At 42.2% G+C, this 12038-nt stretch overlaps 1 protein-coding gene across 3 annotated transcripts in view; it reads right to left on the bottom strand.

Annotated features, from left to right (window-relative positions):
* wdfy4 (WDFY family member 4) overlaps positions 1-12038 on the bottom strand; it is a 250546-nt gene that overhangs the window by 211098 nt on the left and 27410 nt on the right. For all 3 annotated transcript variants that reach the window (XM_046353520.1, XM_046353519.1, XM_046353518.1), the window contains exons 7-10: positions 4288-4477; positions 3725-3885; positions 451-683; positions 6-136 (exon numbers count right to left, since the gene is read on the bottom strand). In XM_046353520.1, the coding sequence (XP_046209476.1) occupies positions 6-136; positions 451-683; positions 3725-3885; positions 4288-4477 (715 nt within the window). The remainder of the gene's footprint in view (positions 1-5; positions 137-450; positions 684-3724; positions 3886-4287; positions 4478-12038) is intronic.

Here is a 12038-nt window from a genome sequence, read left to right as displayed (position 1 = left end):
TAAACCTGTGGAAGCAGCCGAGGGCAGCCACTCCAAACTGTGCCCCTCCGGCCACGGCCCCTGCCCAGCTCTGCTTCAGCACCGCCTGCACCGCATGCACAGCCTCGTGGGGGATGTAATTAAGATGGAATGCCACCTGGACAGACAAATTAACAGGATAGTTCAGTCAATAGTGGTGAATCAACAGATAAGTATTTTACCAAATTATCAATTGCGGAATTAATTCAACATAACGGACATATGAAGTCATGGATGGAGAACTATAAATGTAAAGCTTGTTAAGGGGATAGCTTCCTTGAATGACAGGACATTGATAGATTCTGATGCAGATTTTGTGTGTATGTACTTAACAAGTGAAGTTACCTTGTGTGCATGCAAGTGTGTGTGCTTTTGCACGCATGTGTGTGTATGCTCCTACTTGCCCACAGGTGCATGTGTCACTCAACCCACCATCTCTAACATAGAGAAGAACAGTCTGTGTACAGGAGGTGGTTTCTTCGAAACACACTGAGCTAGCTGAGCCAGTGATTGAACAGTCCACTCTAACAGGAAGAAGTTGGCCCTGTTCCATGACCACACAGTCCTGATGGTGCTTAGGATCTGGCTGCAGAAAACACAGTCCTCTGACCGCTGGAAGGAACCCTGGAGCAAACGGAACGCTGATAGGTTCCTTACCGCAGAGCCTGGAAGGACAGGGGTTAAAAATGAGTGAAAAAAACATTATTGTGGGAATCACCAAAGTACTAAGTGCCTTAATCCTCTCATCATCTCCTTCCTGTAATTTGCTCAAAACTGAGAACACATCATAGGAAAATATTTTTGTGCAGCGTCTTATGACACAAGGATAGAAAGCCTGAAGCAGAAGGTTAACTAGGCTCAGATAGAAACAGATATGTAAAAGTGTAATAAACTAGGAGCAGTGTTTCCCCTAGGTCGAAGAAGAGAGACAGACACCCCAAAAAAGGTTCAGTCAATGAGGATTTGTTTCACATAGAAAGACACTGGCTGGGCTGGTTAGTTATAGTGCCTATGACCACTATCCCTACCTGGAAAAATATGTTTGTTTTGTGTTTGATGTTGACTGAGAAGGGGACCGGAAATACACTCCCATGCAGCTGACAAAGTAATATACAGTGCCTTGCGAAAGTATTCGGCCCCCTTGAACTTTGCGACCTTTTGCCACATTTCAGCCTTCAAACATAAAGATATAAAACTGTATTTTTTGTGAAGAGTCAACAACAAGTGGGACACAAACATGAAGTGGAACGACATTTATTGGATATTTAAAACTTTTTTAACAAATCAAAAACTGAAAAATTGGGCGTGCAAAATTATTCAGCCCCCTTAAGTTAATACATTGTAGCGCCACCTTTTGCTGCGATTACAGCTGTAAGTCGCTTGGGGTATGTCTCTATCAGTTTTGCACATCGAGAGACTGAAATTTTTTCCCATTCCTCCTTGCAAAACAGCTCGAGCTCAGTGAGGTTGGATGGAGAGCATTTGTGAACAGCAGTTTTCAGTTCTTTCCACAGATTCTCGATTAGATTCAGGTCTGGACTTTGACTTGACCATTCTAACACCTGGATATGTTTATTTTTGAACCATTCCATTGTAGATTTTGCTTTATGTTTTGGATCATTGTCTTGTTGGAAGACAAATCTCTGTCCCAGTCTCAGGTCTTTTGCAGACTCCATCAGGTTTTCTTCCAGAATGGTCCTGTATTTGGCTCCATCCATCTTCCCATCAATTTTAACAATCTTCCCTGTCCCTGCTGAAGAAAAGCAGGTCCAAACCATGATGCTGCCACCACCATGTTTGACAGTGGGAATGGTGTGTTCAGGGTGATGAGCTGTGTTGCTTTTACGCCAAACATAACGTTTTGCATTGTTGCCAAAAAGTTCAATTTTGGTTTCATCTGACCAGAGCACCTTCTTCCACATGTTTGGTGTGTCTCCCAGGTGGCTTGTGGCAAACTTTAAACAACACTTTTTATGGATATCTTTAAGAAATGGCTTTCTTCTTGCCACTCTTCCATAAAGGCCAGATTTGTGCAATATACGACTGATTGTTGTCCTATGGACAGAGTCTCCCACCTCAGCTGTAGATCTCTGCAGTTCATCCAGAGTGATCATGGGCCTCTTGGCTGCATCTCTGATCAGTCTTCTCCTTGTATGAGCTGAAAGTTTAGAGGGACGGCCAGGTCTTGGTAGATTTGCAGTGGTCTGATACTCCTTCCATTTCAATATTATCGCTTGCACAGTGCTCCTTGGGATGTTTAAAGCTTGGGAAAACTTTTTGTATCCAAATCCGGCTTTAAACTTCTTCACAACAGTATCTCAGACCTGCCTGGTGTGTTCCTTGTTCTTCATGATGCTCTCTGCGCTTCTAACAGACCTCTGAGACTATCACAGTGCAGGTGCATTTATACGGAGACTTGATTACACACAGGTGGATTGTATTTATCATCATTAGTCATTTAGGTCAACACTGGATCATTCAGAGATCCTCACTGAACTTCTGGAGAGAGTTTGCTGCACTGAAAGTAAAGGGGCTGAATAATTTTGCACGCCCAATTTTTCAGTTTTTGATTTGTTAAAAAAGTTTGAAATATCCAATAAATGTCGTTCCACTTCATTATTGTGTCCCACTTGTTGTTGATTCTTCACAAAAAAATACAGTTTTATATCTTTATGTTTGAAGCCTGAAATGTGGCAAAAGATCACAAAGTTCAAGGGGGCCGAATACTTTCGCAAGGCACTGTATGTGAACATAATCTTATGGCATACTCAAAGGTCAATTTAAGCAAAGTTATGTTTTAGTTTAGGAACCATTTGTCATGTTTTGCTCAATTCCATAGAGGAATGACGGTTGAACAATTAACTCACAAATAACCTAAACAGGAGAAAATAACCAAGGGAATCGAGTTACGCTCACATAGATTGATAGATAACGAATGTGTTAAGTTGCATAAAAACATTGGGAAAACATCATTATCCGGACGGATAAAGTTTGGAAGCACAGCATTGTCAGAATATTCCGAGATGGTCTTAAGATTTAGGAGCGGGGACATGGATATGTTTGTGGTAAATAAAGATATAAGTAGTAGTTTGTAATAAGATTAATTTTCACCTGTAATGAAAATCATATCACAGACAAATAAGATCATCCTAAAAGTCTCAACGCTGGTGAGAGAGGTGCTCCTGTAGGTGATATATGGGCTCTCTCTCTCTCTCTGTGTGTGTGTGTGTGTGTGTGTGTGTGTGTGTGTGTGTGTGTGTGTGTGTGTGTGTGTGTGTGTGTGTGTGTGTGTGTGTGTGTGTGTGTGTGTGTGTGCGTGCGTGCGTGCGTGCGTGCGTGCGTGCGTGCGTGCGTGCGTGCGTGCGTGCGTGCGTGCGTGCGTGCGTGCGTGCGTGTGTGATAGATGGGTAGCCTTTGTGCGGTGGTGTTTTATGAATGCAGTGTGTCTGTTAACAGAGTTAGGACTGCAGACACTTCATCATCTTGGACATAATCACCTCATGGCTCCTGTTAACCTGAGAGGGAGCAAGGGAGGGGAGAAGGAGACTGTTTGGGGAGTACAAGGGAAGAGTGTGGGAAGGGGTAGAGGAGTGTTTGGAGGTGGGAGGCACACAAGGTTTCCCAGTAACCCACCTACATTTGTTCTTGAAAAGTGTGGGGGAAACGGGGGCAGGAGGGGGGAGAATAAAAGGAAGTGTTTTCTTACCTGTGGTGAGTGAGGGGTCAAACTTGAAGCCAGGTGGCTGAGGGTTAGTGACACAGAGCGCCACCTTCAGCTCTGACCTCCCGAACAGACACAAAGACGCTAGTAGAGATAACAGGTCCTCTACTGGACCAAACTCCTCCGCAGGCACACCCTCCTCACACCTGCCATTGTGAAAAATTGGGAATTAATGGCACGGAGAGAGTGTGAAAGAGACACAGTAAAGGGTCTAGATATAAAGTGAAATATAATATATTATTTGTAGCCATATATCTGTAAGCAGACAAACTGCAGAGACATAAATAGCATTGTGTTGTGGGCAGAATTGGCTTTAACCCCAAAATAAATCAAATGACATTATGTCTGTTGCACACACCTTTATTCCTGGAAGCCATATTTCCAAGAAATCTGGATAAGTTCCCCTACTGACGCTTTTAATAAAGACAGATGTTTTTACTCTGTCCCTCTCCCTCTCCCTTCCACCTTTAAACACTCCCTTTCTCTCCCTCCTCACCCTCTCTTTCTCCCTCAATTCCCTCCCCCCCATCTCCTTCTCTCTAACTCACCGGGTCATGATGGCCTGTAAGACAGTGTATCCATCGTTATTTTCAAGCTCGGTGAACAGAGCAGGGTTGAGCTGGTAGGAGTCTCTGATGAAGCTGAACACTGTGACAGCCACCTCAGCTAAGACTGGAGCTGGGGCACGATCACTGATATGCTGCAGGTTCTGAATACAGATACGTACACAGTTCTTAGCTGAGGAGAGAGTGGAGAAATAGAATATATATATATAGAGAGAGAGAGAGAGAGCGAGAGAGAGAGAGAGAGAGAGAGAGAGAGAGAGAGAGAGAGAGAGAGAGAGAGAGAGAGAGAGAGAGAGAGAGAGAGAGAGCAGGGGTTACAGGGTCTATGAATCATACATTGAGTAAATCAAGTATTTAACCATAAAAATACACACCAGACACATTGCCTGAATGCCTTCACCATCACCAAAACAAATCACCCATCATCACCAAAACAAACTGCTAATCATCACCAAAGCAAACTGCTCATCATCACCAAAACCATAGCATTAAATAAAACACTAGCACAGTATTATTATTATATTGATTATATTCCAGGCTGTATCACAACCTGCTGTGATTGGGAGTCCCATAAGGCTGTGCACAATTGGCCCAGGGTCGTCCGGGTTAAGGTTTGGCCGGGGTAGGCCATCATTGTAAATAAGACTTTGATCTTAACTGGCTTGCCTAGTTCTTGACGCACCCATCCCGTTAGCGGGATCATTTTCATCAACACCCACAGAATTGCAGGGCGCCAAATTCAAATTAAATTACTAAACATATTTAATTTTCATGAAATCACAAGTGCAATATAGCAAAACACAGCTTAGCTTGTTATTAATCCACCTGGTGTGTCAGATTTCAATACAGCTTTTCGGCGAAAGCATAACAAGCGTTTATGTAAGAACATCTCTCTCAGTAGACAAAATATTACAAACACCTAGCAGCCAAGTAGATTGGTCACGAAAGTCAGAAAAGCAATAGATTAAATCACTTACCTTTGATGATCTTCGGATGTTTGCACTCACGAGACTCCCAGTTACAAAATAAATGTTCCTTTTGTTCCATAAAGATTATTTTTATATCCAAAATACTTCCATTTGTTTGGCGCATTATGTTCAGAAATCCACATGCTCGAGCGGTCATGACATCACAGAAGAAAATTCCAAATAATATCCGTAATGTTCACAGAAACATGTCAAAATAATGTATAATCAATCCTCAGGTTGTATTTAAAATATATAATCGATAATATTTCAACCGGGACTCTCGCTTTTTCAATATGAGAGGGAGAGACAATGGCTGCCCCACTCTGTTGCGCAAGCAAAACACTGACACAATGTTATTTTTTCGCTCATTTTTCAAAATAAAGCCTGAAACTATGTCTAACGACTATTGACACCTTGAGGAAGCCATGGGGAAAGGAATCTGTTTGATATCCCTTTAAATGGAGCGAAGGCAGGCTATGGAACATGGAGCTTTCAAAATAGAAGCCACTTCCTGGTTTGATTTTCCTCAGGGTTTCGCCTGCAATATCAGTTATCTGTTATACTCACCGACAATATTTTGAGTGTTTTCTATCCTAATCTGACAATTATATGCACATTCTAGTTTCTGGGTCTGAGAAATAGGCAGTTTCAAATGGGTATGTTTTTTAGCCAAAAACGAAAATCCTGCCTCCTACACTCAAGAAGTTTTAATTAAATAAAGGTTAAATAAAAAATAAAAAATAGAGTGGCACTATTATTGCTTGAAGGGCATTCAGCACGGTAGAATTCAATGGCTATTTCAATCTTACATGTTCAATGTTTGAGCTATTTTTGAAAGCAAAAGTTGAATTGTAAACATTGTTGACATTGTTGAATTCGATTTTCATAATAGCAAGCTAGGACTGATGGTAAGGTTAGCTAAACTAGCAAGTCTGTTTGTTTGGTTACCAAGGCAACTACTGTAGCTACTGTATCTAGTAAACTTGCTAGCTACTTCTTGCGGGAAATGTGTTAAATCATAGCCATGAAAAGGATAAAGGATAATCAACTATGGGCTCTAGGGGCTATGCATTCTATGGGAAAATAAGCAGCTCTGTGGAAGATAAATTCTGTTTCACTCCACTAGCGCGTTGCGGAACACATTTCGCACATTCCTGATTTTCCATAGAATGCATAGCCCCTCGTTGATTATCCCTTATAGCTCAGTTGGTAGAGCATGGCGCTTGTAACGCCAGGGTAGTGGGTTCGATCCCCGGGACCACCCATACGTAGAATGTATGCACACATGACTGTAAGTCACTTTGGATAAAAGCGTCTGCTAAATGGCATATATTATTATTATTATTATATGTCCTCCATGACCAAAACAAACTGATAACGATCACCAAAACAAACCAGACAACGGTCATGTTCTGTGCTCTGCGCTGTGTATGGGAACAGCTAAGTAGATAATAAGGTCTGAGTGGATATCATGTGAATGTCTACTTCTGTGTTTGTCATGAGACCTGGGGCTCTGGTGACTGCTGCTTATCTTTATCCACGTTCCTGAGAGAGCAAAATCATCCCATAAGTAAGGTGAGTGGTTTTAATGTTTTGGTGATTACTGCATCCCAGCAAACTGGGAACATTCCTATTACATTAGCTAAGATTCCCATTAAGTTCTAGTATCTTTTGTCCAACAACCACCACAGAAAATTCCTCAAAAGTTCTCATTAGGTTTCCTGTTTACGTAATAACACAATGTACCAGTAATGTTTTATCAGAAAACCAAAATTGGTTCTGTGAAAGTTCCTAGAACATTCGTTAGGTCGCAGCAAATGTTCTCATAACACAAAAACTGTTCATTTGTGGTGATGATTATAGAATGTTTGTATAAAACTGATGTTGGAAGAACGTTTCTATAATCCAATTAACCTCTAAAAGTCTAAGTCGTCTAAGCTAACACATGGAATTGTTTTTAGATGGTTCAATATTTAGATGGTTCAAAATTCAATATTTTATCAAATAATAACAACAATAAAAAATACATACCTAAATGGGTCCTAAAATTCAAAATCAAATAGCAAAATGATCCATAGTCTTACCATTATGTTTCATTAGGTTGTGGTAACATTGCGGGGACGTGACAAGAGGTATATTTCCAAAACACAAAAACTGTCCAGTTGTACTGACGTTCAGATAATATTTGTATCAGGGTGCACAAAACAGTCCTTTGATGTTGCAAGAATGTTGACAGAACAGCCTTTAAAGGTTCCCAGAACATGTAGTTAGGTTGTATGAACAGTGTAGGTACATTAGAAGAGATAGGTTCCCAAAACACAAAATATGCTCAGTTGTGATAACATTTTTCTAGGCAAGTCAGATAAGAACAATTTATTATGTACAATGATAAGAACAAATTATTATTTACAATGACGGCCTGCCGGGGAACAGTGGGTTCAGGGGCAGAACCACAGATTTTCACCTTGTCAGCCAGGGGAATTGATCCAGCAACCTTTTGGTTACCTGCCGCCCCAGGTTGCACAGGACATTCCCTTGATGTTGTAAGAATGAAATAAGTCCGTTTTTATGATGTTCATATCATATTTGTTTTAGGTTTAATATATTATTCCATTGATGTTCACTCAATATACATTTTACCTTGTCTTGGAGGTTTGTTACTCAAAACATTTCAAGAACATTTATAAAATGATATATTTACATTTGACCTAATACTACCACACATTCGCCGCATGCGAAAGCTGATTGGAATACATCCCCATTAATTTTCTCTCCAGATTTTTTTTCAATTTGCATTTGAGGACAGTATTGTAGGTGATATAGACACACATGGCATTTTAATTTAATTTATAGGACATTTGAATAGAATTTTATCATACAAACGCAACCATATTCTTTACACTTCATATGTTGATAACCTGCACATTATTTAATTCATAGGACATTTGAACAGAATTTAATCATATAAACACAACCATATATGTTACACTTATGCTGACAAGCTGCACATGATTTAATTCATAGGACATTTGAACATAATTTATTCCCGCAATGTTTAACCAATGTTTAACCAGGTCTTTTATCCTCTGATCTACAAGGGACCACATTTTCTTTTATCAGTATATAGCAATGGCAGTATGGTCAATCAGCAATTATATGCTTCCCTTTTAGTCTTCTTAGACATAACAAACCCATCGCAATACTGGTAACTAGGTTATTCACCATCAATCACTTCACCCATCCTCTCTATATGCTGTATACTTCTGGGCCCATATTTACAAGGTATCCAAGACTATGAGTGCTGATTTCGGGTTTCACTTTTGCTTTTGCTTTTTAGGTCATGAAAAATAAGCCAGTGGGGACCATATCAATCATCTCAAAGTAGGAATTATATAGGGTGAGTCTTTTAAAGTTGAAGAGTCCATTTTTACACAAAGTTTTATTTTTTACAGTTTCTGCAGTGTTGTAAAGTACTTAAGTAACAACACTTTAAAGTACTACTTAAGTCATTTTTATGGGTATCTGTACTTTACTATTTATATTATTGACAACTTTTACTTTTACTCACTACATTCCTAAAGAAAATATTGTACTTTTTACTCCATACATTTTCCCTGACACCCAAAAGTACATGTTACATTTTGAATGCTTAGCAGGACAGAAAATGGTCCAATTCACACACATCCCTGGTCATCCCCACTGCCTCTGATCTGTCAGACTCATTAAACACAAATACTTTGTTTGTAAATTATGTCGGAGTGTTGGAGTGTGCCCCTGGCTATCCATTAAAAAAAACAATAAAATTGTTCCATCTGTTTTTCTTAATATTAGGATTTTTTTATTATTCGTACTTTTACTTTTGATACTTAAGTATATTTAAAACCAAAAACTTTTAGACTTTTACTCAAGTATATTTTACTGGGTCATTTTCTGTTAGGCTCTATAAGGATGACAACTGGATACTTTTTCCACCACTGCATTTCTGACTGGATTTATACAACTGAACGAAATATACTCTTTTAGTATTTGAGCCTCAATTTCACTTTTTGTTTCAGCCAGATCATGAACCCTCTGCGTCACAAGAGGATAGCTGTGGCCTTGTAATAAAAATGTTCCTTTTCACAAAGATAACTGCATAATTATCGTATTTCGTCGTCCTAACGTAGTCTTCACTGCTATTTGCCCAGCAGCTAGCCAGCTAGCAAAGCAAACGCCCACCGATTAGCAGCACTGTAGTAACTATTACACTCAACGGAACGACTTGATTAGTGTAGTGTTAGCTAGCTTACATAGCTGTCTTTGCTGTCTTCGTATCCAAGATAATTGTGTAGTTTATAGTGTGTAGTCTTAGAGTGATTATCTTAATTTACCGAGGTTAGCTAGCCAGCTATTTGTCGTCCTTAACGTAGGAGACTCTGCTAGCTAGCCAACAGCTAGCCAATAGCTAGCCGACAGCTAGCCAACAGCTAGCCAACGTCTACCGAATAGACTCAACAACCCGGTCGCATTCACAGGTAGTATCACATTTTAATTTCATTTCATTACAGTACAACGGTTTGATTTGTTTGATCGTAGCTAGCTACATAGCCGTCTTTGTATCAAAGATAATTGTGTAGTCTAGAGCGATTTTCTAGGTTAGCTAGCCAGCTATTGTCGTTCTTTTAACGCAACGTAACGTAAACAACACTGCTAGCTAGCCAGCTAGCCCCCGAATAGCAGCACTGCAGAAACTATTACACTCAACGGAACGACTTGATTAGTGTAGTGTCAACAACGCAGCCACTGCCAGCTAGCCTACTTCAGCAGTACTGTATCATTTTAATCATTTTAGTCAATAAGACTCTTGCTACGTAAGCTTAACTTCCTGAACATTCGAGACGTGTAGTCCACTTGTCATTCCAATCTCCTTTGCATTAGCGTAGCCTCTTCTGTAGCCTGTCAACTATGCGTCTGTCTATCCCTGTTCTCTCCTCTCTGCACAGACCATACAAACGCTCCACACCGCGTGGCCGCGCCACCCTAATCTGGTGGTCCCAGCGCGCACGACCCACGTGGAGTTCCAGGTCTCCGGTAGCCTCTGGAACTGCCGATCTGCGGCCAACAAGGCAGAGTTCATCTCAGCCTATGCCTCCCTCCAGTCCCTCGACTTCTTGGCACTGACGGAAACATGGATCACCACAGACAACACTGCTACTCCTACTGCTCTCTCTTCGTCCGCCCACGTGTTCTCGCACACCCCGAGAGCTTCTGGTCAGCGGGGTGGTGGCACCGGGATCCTCATCTCTCCCAAGTGGTCATTCTCTCTTTCTCCCCTTACCCATCTGTCTATCGCCTCCTTTGAATTCCATGCTGTCACAGTTACCAGCCCTTTCAAGCTTAACATCCTTATCATTTATCGCCCTCCAGGTTCCCTCGGAGAGTTCATCAATGAGCTTGATGCCTTGATAAGCTCCTTTCCTGAGGACGGCTCACCTCTCACAGTGCTGGGCGACTTTAACCTCCCCACGTTTGACTCATTCCTCTCTGCCTCCTTCTTTCCACTCCTCTCCTCTTTTGACCTCACCCTCTCACCTTCCCCCCTACTCACAAGGCAGGCAATACGCTCGACCTCATCTTTACTAGATGCTGTTCTTCCACTAACCTCATTGCAACTCCCCTCCAAGTCTCCGACCACTACCTTGTATCCTTTTCCCTCTCGCACTCATCCAACACCTCCCACACTGCTCCTACTCGGATGGTATCGCGCCATCCCAACCTTCGCTCTCTCTCCCCCGCTACTCTCTCCTCTTCCATCCTATCATCTCTTCCCTCTGCTCAAACCTTCTCCAACCTATCTCCTGATTCTGCCTCCTCAACCCTCCTCTCCTCCCTTTCTGCATCCTTTGACTCTCTATGTCCCCTATCCTCCAGGCCGGCTCGGTCCTCCCCTCCCGCCCCATGGCTCGACGACTCATTGCGAGCTCACAGAACAGGGCTCCGGGCAGCCGAGCGGAAATGGAGGAAAACTCGCCTCCCTGCAGACCTGGCATCCTTTCACTCCCTCCTCTCTACATTTTCCTCCTCTGTCTCTGCTGCTAAAGCCATTTTCTACCACTCTAAATTCCAAGCATCTGCCTCTAACCCTAGGAAGCTCTTTGCCACCTTCTCCTCCCTCCTGACTCCTCCTCCCCCCCCCCCTCCCTCTCTGCAGATGACTTCGTCAACCATTTTGAAAAGAAGGTCGACAACATCCGATCCTCGTTTGCTAAGTCAAATGGCACCGCTGGTTCTGCTCACACTGCCCTACCCTGTGCTCTGACCTCTTTCTCCCCTCTCTCTCCAGATGAAATCTCGCGTCTTGTGACGGCCGGCCGCCCAACAACCTGCCCGCTTGACCCTATCCCCTCCTCTCTTCTCCAGACCATTTCCGGAGACCTTCTCCCTTACCTCACCTCGCTCATCAACTCATCCCTGACCGCTGGCTACGTCCCTTCCGTCTTCAAGAGAGCGAGAGTTGCACCCCTTCTGAAAAAACCTACACTCGATCCCTCCGATGTCAACAACTACAGACCAGTATCCCTTCTTTCTTTTCTCTCCAAAACTCTTGAACGTGCCGTCCTTGGCCAGCTCTCCCGCTATCTCTCTCTGAATGACCTTCTTGATCCAAATCAGTCAGGTTTCAAGACTAGTAATTCAACTGCGACTGCTCTTCTCTGTATCACGGAGGCGCTCCGCACTGCTAAAGCTAACTCTCTCTCCTCTGCGCTCATCCTTCTAGACCTATCG

Source organism: Oncorhynchus gorbuscha, linkage group LG06, assembly GCF_021184085.1.
Source record: "Oncorhynchus gorbuscha isolate QuinsamMale2020 ecotype Even-year linkage group LG06, OgorEven_v1.0, whole genome shotgun sequence".
Taxonomy (NCBI): domain Eukaryota; kingdom Metazoa; phylum Chordata; class Actinopteri; order Salmoniformes; family Salmonidae; genus Oncorhynchus; species Oncorhynchus gorbuscha.
The sequence above is the reverse complement of the archived record's forward strand: the minus strand, read 5'-3'. Positions and strand labels throughout refer to the sequence as shown.